At 44.2% G+C, this 22,159-nt stretch overlaps 1 protein-coding gene across 1 annotated transcript in view; it reads left to right on the forward strand.

Annotated features, from left to right (window-relative positions):
* Window positions 1-3,241: 3,241 nt before the first annotated feature.
* Window positions 3,242-22,159, forward strand: part of fam83c (family with sequence similarity 83 member C) — a 37,747-nt gene continuing 18,829 nt past the window's right edge. Inside the window, exons 1-3 of the mRNA XM_034204624.1 lie at window positions 3,242-4,064; window positions 14,671-14,838; window positions 20,382-20,506. Of these exons, the coding sequence (XP_034060515.1) occupies window positions 3,558-4,064; window positions 14,671-14,838; window positions 20,382-20,506 (800 nt within the window). The 5' untranslated portion in view covers window positions 3,242-3,557. The remainder of the gene's footprint in view (window positions 4,065-14,670; window positions 14,839-20,381; window positions 20,507-22,159) is intronic.

The following is a 22,159-nucleotide window of genomic DNA, read 5'->3' on the forward strand; positions in this document are numbered from 1 at the left end:
AACATTTCAAAAATGGAAAGAAAGAAGTCATAATAAATAAGGTGAACAAAATACAAGGGAAGTCGAACATTTCAAAAAGTCATCAAAACACCCTGCAGGTGAACAGGGTCACATATTGAACTAACAGATAACACCCTGAAACTTCACCACTTCATGACAAACACACAATTACTTTTTATATTACAAGTTTTCTGAAATGTTATGTCTTAATATGCTAATGAGGCTTTATGTAATGCTAACTGTTGTTGAATGTAGGAAGAATCTGCAGACAGAAACAGACACAGTTAGTAAAATAAAGTCCTGAATCTGTATTATAGCTGTTTTCTTCCCATTGGGTTCAAATAAGACGTTTTGGTAGAAAAACAGCCCAAACTGTGCAGGAAATAACTGTATTTTTACCTTTGGTGTCTTTTCATAAGGGATTGTTATCATGCACATGGTAGAGGTATAACGGCCCGTCCACACGGCAGCGTCGCGTGCTTCAACGGAGACGCTTCCATTCACTTTGAATGGGGTGACGTCACGCTTTGCCGAACTGCATTGTGGTTCCTTTGCGGATTTTTGCCTCCGTTGCTCGCGCTGAAAGTTGAGAAAAGTTCAACTTTTAAGCATCGACGGAAGCGCCAGCCAATCAAATCATATGCCAGTACAAGCTCTAGCCAATCAAACCGCATGCGTGTTTGTCCGGGGCGGGAGATTCATGTGATTGGTTGTTGGTCGCACGCCAGACACGCCCGCCGGCAAGCTTCAACACGACGCTGCGTTGAAGCTTCGAAAGTTGAACATTGCTCAACTTTTGCAGCGAGCAACGCTTTTGAAGCTACGCTTCGCTCCCACAATGTAGTTCGGCAAAACGTGACGTCACCCCATTCAAAGTGAATGGGCAGAAGCTTTGAAGCGTCAACGGCCCGTCCACACAGCGGCGTGCGTTGACGCTTGGCGGTGGGCGTGTCTGAAGCTTAGGGAGTTTATGCGAGCAACGAGACCAACAACCAATCACATGAATCTCCCGTGCAAATCAAATCAAGTTTTATTTATATAGCACATTTATAAACGATTTTTGGTCGAGCCAAAGTGCTGTACATAAACTAGCCTACAGTAGAGACACTTTACAGCAAATACAACAGCACAGATTGTTCAGAATATCATATACAATATAAAATCCCCAAACAGGCGAAAACCTACCAGTTCCACCCACTGTCTCTGCCACCTGCCTCCATGCCTGGCTCCTCCGGTTTCCCGGTAGGTGAACAGAGACTGATCATACAGCACCGGGTGATTCACTACCGCTATAATTAATTTCTCCTCCATTTTTTGGAACATGAGGAAATGACCTGCGTAGTCTCTCCCAGCATAAACAGGATTCGATTGGCTGACACTTCTGCCGAGGCGCCAAAAGTTGAACATTGCTCAACTTTTACAGCGAGCCACGCCAGCAAAGCTCTGCGTCGCTTCCCACAATGCAGTTCGGCGAAAAGTGACGTCACCCCATTCAAAGTGAATGGTGAAGCTTTCAACGCACGCCGCTGTGTGGACGGGCCGTAAGAGTTAAGGAGCTCTTAGATAAACTAGGAGAAAAGCGTTCATGTAACATGCTCCCAGAGAGAGATACTCCCGGGGGAGGAGAGAGTCAAAAGGATCAGCCATCGACATTTCTGCAAATAAATCAAGAAAAAAAACATGACATGCAAACTTATCCTTATTTGTTCTTGATTATATTGATACATCTAGATATTGTTATATAATATTAGTGATCAACCAATCCTCATGTTGAAGGAGCTGCAACAGGAACAGGAAGTGGAACAAAGAGACTTTTTCATGTTCTATTTCTGGGCATTTGTCTTCATATTTCATCACATATGTCCTAACATGTCTTCCACTATGGTCCATAACACATCACAGTGATCTGACAGAGTTGCTTTTTGCTTTTGGGAAAGAAAGGGCAGCTCTGCTAACAGACTCGCTGAAGAACCGGAAGTCAGGCAATGCTGCCTTCAAAATAAAAGCACATAATTCGTTACACTTGAAAATAAGCACACGTTGAGCCGTAAACAAGATTTAAAGGTTGAGATCTTTTATAAAACTGGTTATTGTATATTTGACTAAAGCACAGCTATACAGTATATCTTTATAAAGTGTATTTTATTGTGCATTAAGTGGGATGGATTGCAGTCGTTTGTTCTGAATCGAATATCACAAAATATACACAAAGTACGGAACTTAGTCCGGCGATATACACCTGAACATCAGCAGGAGAGGACTCTTTAAAGTAGAGACACTACATACTGATATACACCTGAACATCAGCAGGAGAGGACTCTTTAAAGTAGAGACACTACATACTGATATACACCTGAACATCAGCAGGAGAGGACTCTTTAAAGTAGAGACACTACATACTGATATACACCTGAACATCAGCAGGAGAGGACTCTTTAAAGTAGAGACACTACATACTGATATACACCTGAACATCAGCAGGAGAGGACTCTTTAAAGTAGAGACACTACATACTGATATACACCTGAACATCAGCAGGAGAGGACTCTTTAAAGTAGAGACACTACATACTGATATACACCTGAACATCAGCCGGAGAGGACTCTTTAAAGTAGAGACACTACATACTGATATACACCTGAACATCAGCCGGAGAGGACTCTTTAAAGTAGAGACACTACATACTGATACCTGAACATCAGCAGAAGAGGACTCTTTAAAGTAGAGACACTACATACTGATATACACCTGAACATCAGCAGGAGAGGACTCTTTAAAGTAGAGACACTACATACTGATATACACCTGAACATCAGCCGGAGAGGACTCTTTAAAGTAGAGACACTACATACTGATACCTGAACATCAGCAGAAGAGGACTCTTTAAAGTAGAGACACTCCATACTGATATACACCTGAACATCAGCAGGAGAGGACTCTTTAAAGTAGATACTCAGATTTATTTCCGTATATCAAAAATATATTATCAAAACAAACCCAGCAGAATTATTGATAAATGTCAGATCTAAAAAAATAAAACACTATCAATACGGGTTGGCTCACATGGGACTTTTATTTTTGAAATATTTAACGGAAGTAGCATATCTGTTGCAAACTGGAGAGATAAGATGGCAAAGGGGAGGAGGGAGGAGGGAAGGGGGAGGAGACTCTCTCCCAGCTGGGGACCAATCACAGGACAGGTAGCAACAGGTGAGAGGGAAACACACACCTCTCTCACACACACACACACACACACACTGCTGCGGAGACATGACAGGGAACTAGAGAAGTGAGGACCATTACAGCCTCAGAGGAAAAACTCCTTCCTTTGGATTAAAAGCGCTTCTATAACCCGGGACAGAATATAAAAGCACTTTAAAGAGTGTCCGCGCGGAGGGAGAGCTACTTTAGAGGCTTCAAAACATGTTTTCAGGAGCGGTGTAGTTTATTCTGTGCTGCTTTAGTTTGTCCTGATGTCTCCTCTGTTGCAACAATGCGCGTAGAGACGCTTTATTTCAGGGACTAGTTTGAGGATTTTTTTTAATCAGGTCTGAATCATGCAGAGCTCTGAGAGTCTGAGGCCGGCTCAGTCGGGCAGGAAGCCGCTGGGGAAGCTCTCTTCCCGGCTGGAGGAGGTGAAGAACCCGTGGAGACAGGTCTCCTCTCTGGAGCTCAGCCACAACGAGGCGGCGCGCCTGGCCACGGACGCGCTCCTGGAGCAAGGTGAGCACGAGTACAGGAGGGTGCTGACGGAGGAGCGCGAGGTGAGCTTCCTGTCCCAGCAGGAGGTCCAGTACATCACCCGGTACTCTGCAGCCACTGCCTCCAAGACCTCTTGCGGACCGGACAGCTCCGATGACCGGGACTTCGAGGAGGATGTGTCCGAGCTCACCTCCGGGACTTATTTCCCCATGATGTCCGATGAGGAGCCGCCGATGCTGGAGCTCGGCTGGCCGGAAAACCCTAACAAATTCGGGCCATCAGAGACCCAGATCTACTTCCAGAGGGACAAGAGCCACAACGTGAAGGACCTGATCCGGTCCCTGATCAACCAGGCCAAGAAGGTGAGAGGCTCGGGGTCAAAGTGGGGGATAATGAGGGTACCTGAGCTCATAGAGTCACAGAAACATGAGGATCATGTATTGCTGTGTGCTTTAACTTAACATGAGCTATTTATATATCAGTACATATATTTTGTGCATGTATTTCTGGAGTCATTTGGTAGTTTTGCACTTTATACTCTCTTTGGAAGCCAATATTGTACTTTTTACTCCATAATACTTATTTTTAGGGTTAGGGTTGATTTGTATTTGATTCACCATTCATCGTCCCACAGAGCAGGGGACATTTACATTCTGCATTTGACCCATCTTAGTGTTAGGAGCAGTGTCTGAAAGTATGCAGTCACAGAAACATGAGCATCATGTAGCTTTAATGAACACAAATCCCCCTAATTGTTGCTATTGTATGTCAGTTCATATCTCTTTTTATTATGTCTTTCTGGAGTCTTAATTTGGTAGTTTTGCATCATTTATCTACACCACTATTTTTGGAAGCCGATATTAAAGTTCTGAGTCTTCCAACTCTGACATTTGGTATCTGCGGCTTTGAGCTCATAGTCACAGACACATCAGTCAGCGGTCAGTGTCATCTCCCTGTGCTTTCAGGTTGTTTTCTATGTTCATTGAGCTCGTGAGTACTTTTAAAGTACTGTACCTAATATTGAGGTACTTGTACACTACCTGAGTAGTATCTTATTTGTATAATACCTTTTACTCCTCTACCACATTTTAGTAGACAACATTGTCCTTTTATATTAGTATACTTTGAACGCATTTGTACTTTTACTTAAGGACGGTCTTGAAGGCACGACTTTTACTTACTTTTGCACAATTAACAATAATCTACAGTTATTTAAATGATTGCTGTTTTTATTTTGGATGCTGCCACCTACTAGTCCTGCCACATTAAAATATTACAACAACAACAACAACAACAACAACAACAACAACACAACCTTATTCACACATTAAAAGCCAGTCTTTACGGTTCCTTTGTGTCTATCTGGTCTTTTTGCAGCAGTTGTTTGGTCTTGTTGTTGTTGTTGTTTACGTCACCTTCCTGTAGTAGGCAGTTTGCCTCTCTTTGCAGTCTTCTGTGTCTCTGTGACATGTTGTCTCTTTGATCTGTCTGCATCTCTGTGCTAGTTTGTGTCCAGCTGTTCTGTGTATCATTCTGGAGTTATCTAGTAGTGATACTTGTCTCTTTGTTTTACACAACGCAGATGAGCAGAAGGAAAGGAGGGGTTGGGCTTCACAGAGACGTAGGAACCTGAATATTGGGTTATGTGCATCCGAGCTGAGTATGCCTGACTAACAAGTCTCCTCCTGTGTCGGCACTTTTTGTTTTTTTGTGTCCACCTGAATGCATCCTTGCTGCCTGCAGAGGTCCCCCCCCCCCCCCCCCCCCGCTGTCAGGTTGGATTCTCTGCTCTGTGAGCAGGCACTCGCTTAGTAACCAGACCTCAGGGGAAACTCTCTGTTACCTCTCTACAGTACGGAGGCTGACAGGCGCTAACGTGCTACAACGACCCGGAACACTTCAGCAAAACGGCTTCAGAAGGATGCAGATATAAAAACCCAAATGTTCCACAGGAAGAAACATCTCCAGCAACTTGACAACACATGCAGCGTTTAGAGGACATTCAGCAACTTGAGGAGACATGCAGCGTTTACTAAAAGCTACAGAAACCAAACGCTGAAGAAGCTCAAAACAGCTTTACGGCCCGTCTACACTACAGCTTCGACAGCTTCAAAAACGGTTTCCAACGCGTCTGCCCATTCACTTTGAATGGGGTGACGTCACTTTTCGCCGAACTGCATTGTGGGAAGCAGAGCGGAGCTTTCCTGGCGTTTCAGGCTGCAAAAGTTGAGCAATGTTCAACTTTTGAAGCTTCTGAAGCTTTCGGTGGAAGCGTCAGCCAATCAAATCAGATATGCCAGTAATAGCTCTAGCCAATCAAACCGCTGCTTGTGTGTCAGGGGCGGGAGATTCATGTGATTGGTTGTTGGTCGAGCTTCAGACACGCCCAGCTCCAAGCTTTTTTGAAGCTGTAGTGTGGACGGGCCGTTATAATCCTGAACATCACCAAGAGCTCGGGTCCCAGCTGTGTGCGTCACTCTTTAGTGTCCCCTGGTCTCCCAGCTGTGTGCGTCACTCTTTAGTGTCTCCTGGTCTCCAGCTGTGTGCGTCACTCTTTAGTGTCCCCTGGTCTCCAGCTGTGTGCGTCACTCTTTAGTGTCCCCTGGTCTCCCAGCTGTGTGCGTCACTCTTTAGTGTCCCCTGGTCTCCCAGCTCTGTGCGTCACTCTTTAGTGTCCCCTGGTCTCCCAGCTGTGTGCGTCACTCTTTAGTGTCCCCTGGTCTCCCAGCTGTGTGCGTCACTCTTTAGTGTCCCCTGGTCTCCCAGCTGTGTGCGTCACTCTTTAGTGTCCCCTGGTCTCCCAGCTGTGTGCGTCACTCTTTAGTGTCCCCTGGTCTCCCAGCTGTGTGCGTCACTCTTTAGTGTCCCCTGGTCTCCCAGCTGTGTGCGTCACTCTTTAGTGTCCCCTGGTCTCCCAGCTGTTCGCGTCACTCTTTAGTGTCCCCTGGTCTCCCAGCTGTGTGCGTCACTCTTTAGTGTCCCCTGGACTCCCAGCTGTGTGCGTCACTCTTTAGTGTCCCCTGGTCTCCCAGCTGTGTGCGTCACTCTTTACTGTCCCCTGGTCTCCAGCTGTGTGCGTCACTCTTTAGTGTCCCCTTGTCTCCAGCTGTGTGTGTCACTCTTTAGTGTCCCCTGGTCTCCAGCTGTGTGCGTCACTCTTTAGTGTCCCCTGGTCTCCAGCTGTGTGCGTCACTCTTTAGTGTCCCCTGGTCTCCAGTTGTGTGCGTCACTCTTTAGTGTCCCCTTGTCTCCAGCTGTGTGCGTCACTCTTTAGTGTCCCCTGGTCTCCAGCTGTGTGCGTCACTCTTTAGTGTCCCCTTGTCTCCAGCTGTGTGCGTCACTCTTTAGTGTCCCCTTGTCTCCAGCTGTGTGCATCACTCTTTAGTGTCCCCTGGTCTCCCAGCTGTGTGCGTCACTCTTTAGTGTCCCCTTGTCTCCAGCTGTGTGCATCACTCTTTAGTGTCCCCTTGTCTCCAGCTGTGTGCGTCACTCTTTAGTGTCCCCTTGTCTCCAGCTGTGTGCATCACTCTTTAGTGTCCCCTTGTCTCCAGCTGTGTGCATCACTCTGTATCTGTGTGTCTCGTCTTGGGAGTGTCTGCCATCTTGTGTCTGCTTATGACTGATCTGTCTCACTGTAGCCTTTTGGATTCTCTCAGCAGTTGCTTTGTGTTTTTGTGGACGTCTTGTCTCTGCAGGCTTTTTGTGTCTTTGTGTATTTTGCATCTCTTTGCCATCATTCATCGTCATGTTGTCTTATTGTAGTAGTCTGTGTTATCTTCTTTTGTGTCTTTGTACACATGTGTTGTCTTGTAGTTGTTTGCACACCTTCCTCTTGCCATTTGTTTCTTTCTGTAGTAGTTTTGCGTTGTCGTTGAGTCTCTCTCATAGATGCTTTTTTTGTCTTTATAGTCATGTTGCATTATATTGCAGTCGTTTCAATCGCTGTCAAATCTTTTTGTGTCTTTTTAGAAATGTTACGTCACTTTTTATAGTTGTTTTTCACAGCTTTTTGTTTTGTCTTATTTTGGTAGTTTCCCATCTGTATTCAGTCATTTGTGTCCTTGTCCCTTTGTGTCCTTGTGTCCTTGTGTCCTTGTCCCTTTGTGTCCTTGTGTCTTCTGTCTCCTTTGAGTTGTTCTGCTCGTCTTTCTTCAGTCTGACTCTCTGTTATTGAACGTACCCCTCTGATATGTTCATGTCACTTCAAACAGAAGCTCTGCTACCACTGATGACCTCTGACCCCGTGATGACCTCTGACCCCGTGATGACCTCTGACCCCGACAGGCTCTGAGAAAGCTGTCAAAATAAAACAAAAGCAATAAATAATGTCCGAATTATTCACCAGCTCTCAGCTCTGTTGCAGAATAATCTCATAAATAAGAAACAGTCAGTTCACTGGCAGACCGTCGGGCACACGCTGCATGAGTCACCACACAAACACACACACACACACACACACACACACACACACACACACACACACACACACACACACACACACACACACACACACACACACACACACTCTTCCTCCTTCTCTATGCATGTCGCTCACTGTGCTAAAAAAGACGCCAACAGAGACATATAAACCTGACCTGAATAAAGTGCGCTCTGTCTGGACGTGTCGGCAGGGCCAATCACGCAGGCTGCATGGGGCCCCGCCCAGCGCAGGGGGCCCCGCCCAGAGGGCCTCAGCTGCTGCGCTCAGTTCTCCGCGCACCCCCGGCTGACACGCGAGAGTGAGAGGTGACAAGGGGAGCACGTCTGTAACCCGACACCGTTGCAATGAATCGACATCTGACCAATCACGGCTTTGATACGGCCACTAGTGCAGGTGAAGAGATGTCGGTGAAAAGACAGTTTCAGTCCAGCGCAAGCAAGAGGGAAAAAACAAAACATGAAGAAACTAGAGCATCACTCGAAGGTGGGTTATTGAATGAGTCAAATGTACAACTTGTGAATGTTGTATAAGTCAAATTGCCAATTGCCATTAAAACATCAGCTGCAATTCACGACATGAAGAAGGCAGTCTCTGCAGAGCATAGGCTAATGGAGATGCAGTTATTTCCAGCATTCTTTATTTAACATTCATTCAAGTATGTGATGCCTTGTATCTGCTAATGTACAGGAGGAAGAGAGATACACTGTCTGTCTAGTTGGCTTAGCTAACAGTTCAAGTTTACAGCCTAAAAAACATGGAGCATTTTTCCCCCTTTTATTCATTTTTATGTCAATTTGCACATTTCATGGTGACGCTCAGCCTTTCCCCTTAACTCCTAACAGTCATCATCATGTCAACCACAACACAGATAAATACTGATAGAAATGTGTGTGTAGTTGTTGATACATTGCTGACAGAGGGAACTAGAATACAGATTTAAGAAATACCAGTTTTTGAGCATGTCATAAGCATGTTTTGTCTTGACTATACAACTATATTATAATAAAATAATATAGTATTTATATTATTGAATTGATTATGATTATTATTATTAGTAGAAGTTGTTTATTTGCATTAATTATATTAATCTTTTTGAGGCTAGTATTTGGCAGGAAATGCAGACGTATTCACCTGTAAACGCACACTGAACGACATACATGCACATTTACCATTGACCTCACTGTATACAAAAGTGTTGATAATAATAATAAACAGGAATTATATTTGCAAAGTACTTTGTTTCCAAAAAAAAAATGTTTCACTCCTGTCGGTTGGGGGGGGGCCTCATCTCACAATGTCGCTTGGGGCCCCAAGTTGGCCAGGGGCGGCCCTGCGTGTCGGTCACAGAGTGCAGGAATGTGCTGAGTCAGCAGGTTGCACAGCAGGGGCCATTGACCAGAGAAGAGCAGTAAAGGAGCTGTGACGTCACTTCTGCAAAACTCAAATCAAGATGCAATTCCTGTGCAGTAAAGGAGCTAAAAAAGAGATCCTAAAACTGAGAAAATAAGATTTGAAATGGTCAAAAACATAGAAGCAGAAGAGGAGTAGTGCCACGTGTGCATTTGTTTTTGGAGTTCTGACTAAAAGAGATGATTCTTTCTGACTTTAATCTCAGAACTAAAAACAAAAATGTCACTTTTGTTCCGATCTCAATTTATTTTCCACGTACCTCTACTTACACCATTATGTCTCTTGCTCTACTTTATTGCATTTATTTTGTTCCTTTCATGTAGGGCTGCTCAATTAATCGTATTTTAATCGCAATTATGATTATGGCTTGCAACGATTACAAAAACAACGTAATCGAAATAAAACGATTATTTTTTTTATTTTTTTTATTTTTTATTATTGTTCTTTCCGTTGAGTTATACTTAAAGTTCAGAGGAATCAACTGTTAAAAACATACTGTTTAAAAAATGTTTCTCCAGTAAATTCATGTTTTCAAAGCAAATGGATAATCGTTTTTAATAATCGTGATATCAATTATCGACCCAAATAATCGAGATTATGGTTTTTGCCATAATCGAGCAGCCCTACTTTTATGTCCTAATTGCAGTATTTGGAAGAAACTGGTTCTTCAGATGTTCATTCACTAAAGAGTGACGCACACAGCTGGAGACCAGGGGACACTAAAGAGTGACGCACACAGCTGGGAGACCAGGGGACACTAAAGAGTGACGCACACAGCTGGGAGACCAGGGGACACTAAAGAGTGACGCACACAGCTGGAGACCAGGGGACACTAAAGAGTGACGCACACAGCTGGGAGACCAGGGTACACTAAAGAGTGACGCACACAGCTGGGAGACCAGGGGACACTAAATAGTGACGCACACAGCTGGAGACCAGGGGACACTAAAGAGTGACGCACACAGCTGGGAGACCAGGGGACACTAAAGAGTGACGCACACAGCTGGGAGACCAGGGGACACTAAAGAGTGACGCACACAGCTGGAGACCAGGGGACACTAAAGAGTGACGCACACAGCTGGGAGACCAGGGTACACTAAGAGTGACGCACACAGCTGGGAGACCAGGGGACACTAAATAGTGACGCACACAGCTGGAGACCAGGGGACACTAAGAGTGACGCACACAGCTGGGAGACCAGGGGACACTAAAGAGTGACGCACACAGCTGGGAGATCAGGGGACACTAAAGAGTGACGCACACAGCTGGAGACCAGGGGACACTAAAGAGTGACGCACACAGCTGGAGACCTGGGGACACTAAGAGTGACGCACACAGCTGGGAGACCAGGGGACACTAAAGAGTGACGCACACAGCTGGGAGACCAGGGGACACTAAAGAGTGACGCACACAGCTGGAGACCAGGGGACACTAAAGAGTGACGCACACAGCTGGGAGACCAGGGTACACTAAAGAGTGACGCACACAGCTGGGAGACCAGGGGACACTAAATAGTGACGCACACAGCTGGAGACCAGGGGACACTAAAGAGTGACGCACACAGCTGGGAGACCAGGGGACACTAAAGAGTGACGCACACAGCTGGGAGATCAGGGGACACTAAAGAGTGACGCACACAGCTGGAGACCAGGGGACACTAAAGAGTGACGCACACAGCTGGAGACCTGGGGACACTAAAGAGTGACGCACACAGCTGGGAGACCAGGGACACTAAAAGTGACGCACACTGCTGGGAGACCAGGGGACACTAAAGAGTGACGCACACAGCTGGAGACCAGGGGACACTAAAGAGTGACGCACACAGCTGGAGACCTGGGGACACTAAAGAGTGACGCACACTGCTGGGAGACCAGGGGACACTAAAGAGTGACGCACACAGCTGGGAGACCAGGGGACACTAAAGAGTGACGCACACAGCTGGGAGACCAGGGGACACTAAAGAGTGACGCACACAGCTGGGAGACCAGGGGACACTAAACATACAATACTGTGTGTGTGTGTGTGTGTGTGTGTGTGTGTGTGTGTTGTGTGTGTGTGTGTGTGTGTGTGTGGTGTGGTGTGTGTGTGTGTGTGTGTGTGTGTGTGTGTGTGTGTGTGTGTGTGTGTGTGTGTGTGTGTGTGTGTGTGTGTGTGTGTGTGTGTGTGTGTGTGTGTGTGTGTGTGTGTGTGTGTGTGTGTGTGTGTGTGTTCATTAATGCTGCATAACACACACTGTATGGAGGCCCTTTCATTTCTTTGTGTTGCATGTGAGTTTATTTGCACATTGAGGCGTCCACAGTTAAAGTGAAATGGAAATGCCGATGTTTACTAGTTTGTGAAAGTCATTTCAGAAACCTGCGTGATGCTCTGTTACAGAGTGTGGAAAACATGCTGCCAATAGAACAAGTGAACATGTGCTTGGTTAGATTTCTTGAACTAAGAAGGGATATTTAGATAAATCACATCTTGTAATTATCTGGAGATATTGGGCTATATAAATAAACATTGATTGATAATTATCTGGAGAACTCATTTTGAACTATATTTGACCAGAATCAGGAGATGTTGTGTGACAATATAAGCTGCAAATGCTCAACTGTTTTTCTTTTCTTCTGATGTGCGTTGGTGATTTTCTAATAAATATGTAATGTGTTTCAATCAATGTTTATTTATAGCCCAATATCACAAATGTTACATTTGTCTCAGTGGACTTCACAGTTTGTACAGAATATCAGTATGACAATACGATACCCTCTGTCCTTAGACCCTCTGTCCTTAGACCCTCTGTCCTTAGACCTGTCCTTAGACCCTCTGTCCTTAGACCCTCTGTCCTTAGACCTGTCCTTAGACCCTCTGTCCTTAGACCCTCTGTCCTTAGACCTGTCCTTAGACCCTCTGTCCTTAGACCCTCTGTCCTTAGACCTGTCCTTAGACCCTCTGTCCTTAGACCCTCTGTCCTTAGACCCTCTGTCCTTAGACCCTCTGTCCTTAGACCCTCTGTCCTTAGACCCTCTGTCCTTAGACCCTCACATCGTAATTAATTAATCTGAGATACAACTCAAAATCAGATGTTTTGACTTAACAAGATGAAGCATTGTCTAAAAACAAGGCCTGATATCTCACTTCAGTGTTACGTCTAAAGTTAGTGTGTCTTATATCAGGAGTAGATACATATTCTGACCAGATATTAGACACATATAGCCTACTTGGAAAGATGTAGAGTTTTTGTCCTGTACTTGATGGTCGTGGAGGCATTAGAGGTATGACAGACACATGTTCCAGAGGACTGAGAACAGGTCGAACGTGTTTCTCAGAGACAAGCAAAACTTTATGTTCCTAAACGGTTGAGTCATAAATGCTCAGTAATCTACATTCTATAGATGTGTCATTAAACTAGGGCTGAGCAATTTAAAACATGACTAACTGCGATTATTTCAACTGATATTGCATTGAGATATATTCTTCAAATTCAGAGGGAATTATCACTTTTTTTAGATACATTTATTATTGAAAAGGGCATGTCCTGCTCATTTTGGTGGACTTTTAATGGTTGGATAGTAATGTTTCAGCAAAACCTTACTGGCCTGATGTCTAAGTTGAAAAATGTTGCATTAAAATGTTCAGATTACTTTATTGTCCGTTAAATTAACATGGCATCAAACTGGTATCTAATGACGCGTTTCCACGACAGCGCGGAGCTCGCTTAAAGCGTGCCGAGCCGTGCCGGGCCCGTTTTTGGTTGCGTTTCCACTTGGCGTAGCTCCGGCTAGCGGGTCCTATTTCACAGTTTTTCTGGCCCCATAAAATCGAGGTTCTTTCCGAGCCAACAACCAGCTACTTTAAAGAGTCCTCTCCTGCAGATGTTCAGGTGTATATCAGTATGTAGTGTCTCTACTTTAAAGAGTTCTCTCCTGCTGATGTTCAGGTGTATATCAGTATGTAGTGTCTCTACTTTAAAGAGTCCTCTCCTGCTGATGTTCAGGTGTATATCAGTATGTAGTGTCTCTACTTTAAAGAGTCCTCTCCTGCTGATGTTCAGGTGTATATCAGTATGTAGTGTCTCTACTTTAAAGAGTCCTCTCCTGCTGATGTTCAGGTGTATATCAGTATGTAGTGTCTCTACTTTAAAGAGTCCTCTCCTGCTGATGTTCAGGTGTATATCAGTATGTAGTGTATCTACTTTAAAGAGTCCTCTCCTGCTGATGATCAGGTGTATATCAGTATGTAGTGTCTCTACTTTTAAAGAGTCCTCTCCTGCTGATGTTCAGGTGTATATCCGTATTGTAGTGTCTCTACTTTAAAGAGTCCTCTCCTGCTGATGTTCAGGTGTATATCAGTATGTAGTGTCTCTACTTTCAAGAGTCCTCTCCTGCTGATGTTCAGGTGTATATCAGTATGTAGTGTCTTTACTTTAAAGAGTCCTCTCCTGCTGATGTTCAGGTGTATATCAGTATGTAGTGTCTCTACTTTAAAGAGTCCTCTCCTGCTGATGTTCAGGTGTATATCAGTATGTCGTGTCTCTACTTTAAAGAGTCCTCTCCTGCTGATGTTCAGGTGTATATCAGTATGTAGCGTCTCTACTTTAAAGAGTCCTCTCCTGCTGATGTTCAGGTGTATATCAGTATGTAGTGTCTCTACTTTAAAGAGTCCTCTCCTGCTGATGTTCAGGTGTATATCAGTATGTAGTGTCTCTACTTTAAAGAGTCCTCTCCTGCTGATGTTCAGGTGTATATCAGTATGTAGTGTCTCTACTTTAAAGAGTCCTCTCCTGCTGATGTTCAGGTGTATATCAGTATGTAGTGTCTCTGCTTTAAAGAGTCCTCTCCTGCTGATGTTCAGGTGTATATCAGTATGTAGTGTCTCCACTTTAAAGAGTCCTCTCCTGCTGATATTCAGGTGTATATCAGTATGTAGTGTCTCTACTTTAAAGAGTCCTCTCCTGCTGATGTTCAGGTGTATATCAGTATGTAGTGTCTCTACTTTAAAGAGTCCTCTCCTGCTGATGTTCAGGTGTATATCAGTATGTAGTGTCTCTACTTTAAAGAGTCCTCTCCTGCTGATGTTCAGGTGTATATCAGTATGTAGTGTCTTTACTTTAAAGAGTCCTCTCTCTTCAGGTGATCGCTCTGGTGATGGACGTGTTCACGGACGTGGATCTTCTTTGTGATTTGATGGAAGCGTCCAATAAGCGCCGAGTCCCCGTTTACATCCTGCTGGACGAGAAGAACATCGACTCCTTCACCGACATGTGCACCGTGCTCGATATCCAGAGCTCGCACATGAGTGTGAGTCCTTTTTTATTTATAGTTAAACCTCAGATGGATGCGTTTCAAATGTCTACTTAAACTTTGCGCACATTTTCCCGACATAGTGTACAGTGTAAATAATCACTCTAATCTGTGTCACACATCTTAAAGAGCCTGTGACAGCATCCCAACAACTGTTGTGCAATGAAATATTGGGCTACTAGTAATCTCGAACCGTCAGTTTAAAAAAGAAAAAGCGATACCGTTCCGTTAAATATCAATAATTTCGAACATCGCGGGGAAATTCCTTCGACTCATTTTGAAGTTTTGGGGGAAGCCGGAAGTGACGTCAATGCGGGAACGCTTCACTGTGCGGCGAGAGAGCCAAACACGGACAAAGTGTGTTGTCATGCGTAGAAATGGTGAATTACTGAGTTTAGGCACGTTAATAACGTTTTAATGAAGTTGACTACAGTATATTCATATGTGTCAGTGCTTTCATGTCAATTCGGCGAACATAAACATAAATGATCGTGGTGAAGATGATGATTACATTAGGATTAAAAATCGCTAGTGAGAGCTGCTGAATTTCCTCCCGTAGGATGTGATATAAAAACAAATCGATTATTTTTGTAGTTGTAAACTCAAGTGGATGAAACTACATTTATTAGTGCTTTCATGTCAATTCGGCGAACATATGATACATTAAATGATCGTGAGAATGATGATTAAAAATCGTTTGTTTGAGCCGGTCTGCATTTCCTGATGAGAAAACAAACCGATGCTTTTTGTAGTAGTACACCAACATGGATTAAACGTGTGTTTTTTCACCACAATGTTGGGGAAATTAATGGATAAAATGCACGGATTATTATTATTATTATTCCCACTCCGATCGGGACACTAGGTCCACCGTTTCCCCGCAGCGAGGCTCCCCCCGTTGACAGTTTATGTGGGCTGGGTGCAGTCGCGGACTGGCCATCGGGACGAATCCCGATGGGCCGGTACCGAAGTGGGCCGGTCGGATAAGTCACTAGCACATCCCCCAGAGGCGGCGCGTGAGGCTCAGGTTTGGGAAGGCTACATAACTTGTTTTACCTGACGCTGCCCGCCTCCGGCGTCTATAGAAAAGAGATCAACTCAGTGTGCGGAGTTTAAATCTCTCAAGTCATATTACAGGATAAAGGAAATACAGTTTAAACTGCCGTATGCAGAGAAGACGCCGACGTGTCGCACTTATCATTCATATTACATCATCAATCAGATCATCGATCATATAATGTATCATATATTTCCTTATCTGCCGTGTCTGGCCGTGCAACACTTACAGTGTCACATACTGTATGCAGAAGTATTATTTTTATGTTGACGAAACACTCGAGTCAAATGTAATTAAAGTCAGATCGTGTCTTAGACGTGAACGCGCTCTCAGCTGGTGAGAGAAACCCTGGCTTGATTTACCGAGTTGATAACCAGCGTCGTAGGACCGCTTAGCGAGATCTCGTTTGTTAGTTTGTTGTTGTTAGTTAGTTTGTTACTCAAACATATCCAGGGTATGTTGAACTGGCTTCGTAGTGCAGGGCACAGGTGGCTGGCAGCGCTAATGTCAAAGACACAGACATTGCATTATATTTGTATTTTACCAGGATGCAGTGACACAAATATGTACATATTTACATGTACTATCTACAGCACCCGCCGCCCCTGACATCCCCCACTCCCCCCGTTGACAATTTACTAGCGGTACCGAAGTGGGCCGGTCGAGAGTCCCGGGATGATTTTTAGTCCCAGTCCACCACTGGCTACATGACCGTATGATCGCCCATATTGACGCACCTAATTCCTAAACTTCTAACAGATACAACATAAACCGATCTTTCAGCCTCATATGAGCTCTCAGACACGTTCAAAATTAAACTGTCATCGCTGTCTGAGCTTGCTGCTGTGTGCGCCATCGTGCGTTTACATGCAGATGCTGGGATCCTGAACGGTGCAGCTGGAGCGCTGTGCCCGCAATGACGTCACACGTAATTTGGCAGGACTTGAAGAATCCCCGAGCAGATCCAGGAAATGGTCAACATTGAAGGGCAGATTAATGGTTATCAAAGTACAAATATCCAAAATCAGTTCAGTAACGGTTTTCAAGGGGACAATATGTACTCAAATTGATGGGTTTGGATGATGGGGGAAACTCGTGTCACAGGCTCTTTAAGCAATATTATTTTTCTGGCACCTTCCTAGAAACAAACCTTAAACCTGACATTTGACCCGAGGACAGCCGGTACATGTGACCGTATGAACAGAATGAACCTTCATGATATCCACCCAGGCTGCTGTCACAATCATGACACATTTAATAACAATACCCCTCACTTTGGAAGAGCTTTTTGAACATTAAAGGATGAATACATATCACAGTAGATGTCGTGGCTTCCTTGTTTTTCTTTCAAGCCACTAGACGCCTTCAACAGACATGTTTTAACCCGTTTTATTCCTCTATATTACTCACAGTTGAAGAGTTGCTTGGCCTCCGATGGTTTGGATGATATTATGCGATGTGTTTGCTCAAAATAAAAATAACAAACTTTTACACATGCAGCAAAGAAAAGAGACCTTTACAATATTCAAAACGAATATGCTCAACTCAAATAAAATAACAAACAACGTAGGTATTCTTTCTGTCTTGGTAATGCTTATATAACTTAAAGCAGTGGTTCTCAACTGGTGGGTCGCGACCCAAAAGTGGGTCGCGGATCCGTTTCGAGTGGGTCGCGGATGTGTGAGTTTTTAAAAAAAAAACTTTTATTTTGAAGGCCCGTGAAAAACAAACAATGGCAGAACATATTATTAATATGTCGAGTAGGAATAGATGTATTTATTTTCTTCTCGGAGTGTCCCAGAATGCGTAGTTTATATGTTAGTATTTCTAAAAATCTGCTGGGGGAGAATTGCCTCAGACCCCCTACTGGGGGAGAATCGCCTCAGACCCCCTACTGGGGGAGAATCGCCCCAGACCCCCTACTGGGGGAGAATCGCCCCAGACCCCCTACTGGGGTTGGGTTTTCAGCATGCGTGCCTTTTTATATAGTTCAGCTTTGATTCCATCATCTCATTAAACCTTTTTTAAAAGCATACTTTAGTTCTGTGAAGGGATATAAGGGATATCTGCACTGTACTTCACTTTAATTAATATTGTATGCTGAAAAGTGTATATAATTCAGCACTATTTTTTGTTGAATAGATTTGAGTGCTTCAAAATGGTGGGTCGCGATTTATTGACAAAGTAAAAAGTGGGTCCCGAGGCCAGACCAGTTGAGAACCACTGACTTAAAGGGTAATTGAACGGTTAAAAACTGTTCCTCGACGGCGTCTTTCTAGCAGGTTGCTGACCACCACTGTCACTTTAGAGGAGGTGCCGTGGGAATTGTAGTCTTTTATAGTGTGTTGACTACAGACGTCACGATTAGGCGGTCTTTCTTATAAAACAAAGCACTGGCTCTAACAGCAGAGACGATACTGATGTGAACCTGAGAATGACTAGCGTAAGGCTCTTTAATGAAAAACAGGCCCTTAGTCGTGTTCCCTTTCAGTCCAAGATATGTGAAAGTAAACAGACTTGTCCTCGGGGCGTGGTCTCCTGGGTGTTGCATCAGTGTTTCGCAGACTCAGCAGTGTCACTGAGCTTCTAGAAGTCTCACTGCAGTGTGAGAGAGGAAGCAGAGGATCAGCGTACAGAATCCTCCTGTCCAAACACTCCTCACGTCGGTTTGATCTAAAGCTTTTGGTGTTCCTCTCCACTGACATTACATTACATTGCATTTAGCTGAGGCTTTTATCCAAAGCGACTTACAATAAGTGCATTCGACCAGGAAGACACAACCTTGAAGAAAACAGAATCATAAAGTACATCAGGTTTCATAGAGCCAAACATTTCAAGTGCTACTCAACTGGCTTTAGATAAGCCAGCCCTTTATTAGTATATAAGTGCTTTGTTAATAGATCTATCGTTCTATCGCACAAGTGTGTGTGTGCATGATGGGATATCTGTGAGGAATCAGCAACACATTGACCCCCTAAGATGACTTGATCACAATCTGACTACTAATGTATCCCGGGGAAATGGGCTTCGTGAAAGTTGCTCCAAGAGAGTCCTGGTCTTAGAGTGACCAGGTGCCAACAAGCAACATGTGGGACAATGCGGGACATGTTACTGCGTTGCTAAGAGCTAGATTAGATGTTTATATAATGTCTAACCCTTTAGAATAAACACTTCTATTAAACTATTAGCTTATAAATATTAATAACAACGCTTTACTTTAGTTGAATGTTTGCACAAACTATGCAAGTAAGTCAATACATATATTTGTTTTGAATGGAATCAACATAACAAATGATTATGACCAGAAAGAAATGACCGTAGCTAGCTGACGGCCATGTGTGCTGAACGTTTATTAAATCAGCTGCTGGTCCCTCGTCGCTTTGCTTTCAGGAGGAATGTATCCATAGATCCATATTTTCTTTATGAGACGGGCGTTTCTTGAGAGTTTCGGGGAAGCTTCAAAACGTATTCACCTCCGTGCGCAATGAAAAACAAAATCTGACAATAACTCTGCCTCCACCGGCTGCACCCACACGTTAAGTCATTCCTCTGTTGACTGATTGGCATCTGACTCCGCTAATGGTGATAGCTCTCATTTTCTACACACCTTCGTATGAAAGCCTTGTTTTAGACGGGCGACTGTCAATCAAATGCGGGACATCGGCTACATGCGTGGGACAAATGATAAGCATGCTCCTATCTAAGAGTCGCCTTGAGTCTGTTCAAAGAAACCAGCTCTCTGAGTTTCCCAAACATCTCTGAACATTTCCTAAAGTTAAAGTTAAAATATGAATGTGCAATAAAAATATTCAGTATATCAGAATAAGGATATTTAAATATAAATAAGAACCTAAAATAAAACATAGAATAAAGACAACCTTTATTTAAATAAACGTATATACAAATAAGAAGTTGGAGTAGAAATCTGCAAATTATATAAACAAGTTAAATTAAATTAAATAAAAAATATTCATATAAATATCAAAAGTTGAAAGGGTTAAAAATAAAGAAGTTTATACAAATAAAAGTAAACATGTGATACAGAGAAGTAGAATATGTGGGGTATAAGTGTTAAAACGTATTTATGGATCATACATTAGAGAAGAGGACTTTAGACACACACACACACACACACACACACACACACACACACATACACACACATACACACACACACACACACACACACACACACGCACACCAGTGTTCTCCACAGATGGTATTGTATGTTCCCAGTTATGAATCATCCGTCACACACAGGATCCTCTGCTAACTGTAATGCAACAGAAATATGCTCCTATGCCTTCAGCTTAGTGTGTGTGTGTGTGTGTGTGTGTGTGTGTGTGTGTGTGTGTGTGTGTGTGTGTGTGTGTGTGTGTGTGTGTGTGTGTGTGTGTGTGTGTGTGTGTGTGTGTGTGTGTGTGTGTGTGTGTGTGTGTGTGTGTGTGTGTGTGTGTGTGTGTGTGTGTGTGTGTGTGCGCAGAATATGCGTATTCGCACTACTTGTGGGGACACGTACTGCACAAAGAGCGGCAAGAAGTTCACCGGTCAGGTCCTCGAGAAGTTCCTGATCATCGACTGTGAAGAGGTCATCGCAGGGTCATACAGGTGAGACACACACACACACACACACACTTATAATCACTATGCATTTACGTCACTTTTTAGTGTCCCCCGGTCTCCCAGCTGTGTGCGTCACTCTTTAGTGTCCCCTGGTCTCCAGCTGTGTGTGTCACTCTTTAGTGTCCCCCGGTCTCCCAGCTGTGTGCGTCACTCTTTAGTGTCCCCTGGTCTCCAGCTGTGTGTGTCACTCTTTAGTGTCCCCTGGTCTCCAGCTGTGTGCGTCACTCTTTAGTGTCCCCTGGTCTCCCAGCTGTGTGCGTCACTCTTTAGTGTCCCCTGGTCTCCCAGTAGTGTGCGTCACTCTTTAGTGTCCCCTGGTCTCCCAGCTGTGTGCGTCACTCTTTAGTGTCCCCTGGTCTCCAGCTGTGTGCGTCACTCTTTAGTGTCCCTGGTCTCCCAGCTGTGTGCGTCACTCTTTAGTGTCCCCTGGTCTCCAGCAGTGTGCGTCACTCTTTAGTGTCCCCTGGTCTCCCAGCTGTGTGCGTCACTCTTTAGTGTCCCCTGGTCTCCAGCAGTGTGCGTCACTTTTTAGTGTCCCCTGGTCTCCAGCTGTGTGCGTCACTCTTTAGTGTCCCCTTGTCTCCCAGCTGTGTGCGTCACTCTTTAGTGTCCCCTGGTCTCCAGCAGTGTGCGTCACTCTTTAGTGTCCCCTTGTCTCCAGCTGTGTGCGTCACTCTTTAGTGTCCCCTGGTCTCCAGCAGTGTGCGTCACTCTTTAGTGTCCCCTTGTCTCCAGCTGTGTGCGTCACTCTTTAGTGTCCCCTGGTCTCCTCAAGCTGCTGAATGTTCTCTAAACGCTGCAGGTGTTGTCAAGTTGCTGAAGATGTTTCTTCATGTGGAACCTTTGGGTTTCTGTATCTGCATCCTCTCTGAAGCTGCAGCGTGTTTCCCCAGCTGTCAGCCTCCGTACAAAAATGCCTCATTACCAAACTAAATAGTTAGAAACAGAAGGCCTGCAAAACTTTGAAAAATAAATCTGAGAGCCACAACAATGACTCATTGTACGATCAGAATGTGATCCATTATGTCCAGTAAAATTAGACTTAACAGACTCACAGAAGACGAGTGTTCTCGTCATCGTTAGCACTCCTCAGCCTGTGAAAACACTTGTGTAATATCTTCTGTTGGAGCTCTGTTGAGTCTGAGTTTGCACCGAACACTTCAAATATATAACAGCAACCCTGGAACCTGGAAGAAGCTTAAGAGACATTAGCATTAAGATGGAAAGTATAATAAAACATGTTATTGAGGTTATGATAACTGCAGTCCAAGAGTCTCTGATGCAGTTTGGACCAGTTTGTATTCAGTCTGTCCCCTGCAAGTCCCACAGCTTTATTAAAGTTGAAATGTCTGGATTGCAAATCTAAAAATAATAATAATAATGATTCCTTACATTTATTATAGCGCTTTTCCAGATGCTCAAAGCGCTTTACAAATACACATTACACATATCATACATGCAATGGTCATGTACTAAAACAGCACTGGGCAGCAGAAGTGGTGTTTGTCAGTGAGGCTGTCATGATGTTTAAGCCTGGGATTAAAATATGATGTGTGAGAGGATGTTAGCTCTTCACACGGAAACATGGTGGTGTGTGTGTGTGTGTGTGTGTTGTGTGTGTGTGTGTGTGTGTGTGTG

The sequence above is a fragment of the Gymnodraco acuticeps genome, unplaced genomic scaffold, assembly GCF_902827175.1.
Source record: "Gymnodraco acuticeps unplaced genomic scaffold, fGymAcu1.1, whole genome shotgun sequence".
NCBI lineage: Eukaryota > Metazoa > Chordata > Actinopteri > Perciformes > Bathydraconidae > Gymnodraco > Gymnodraco acuticeps.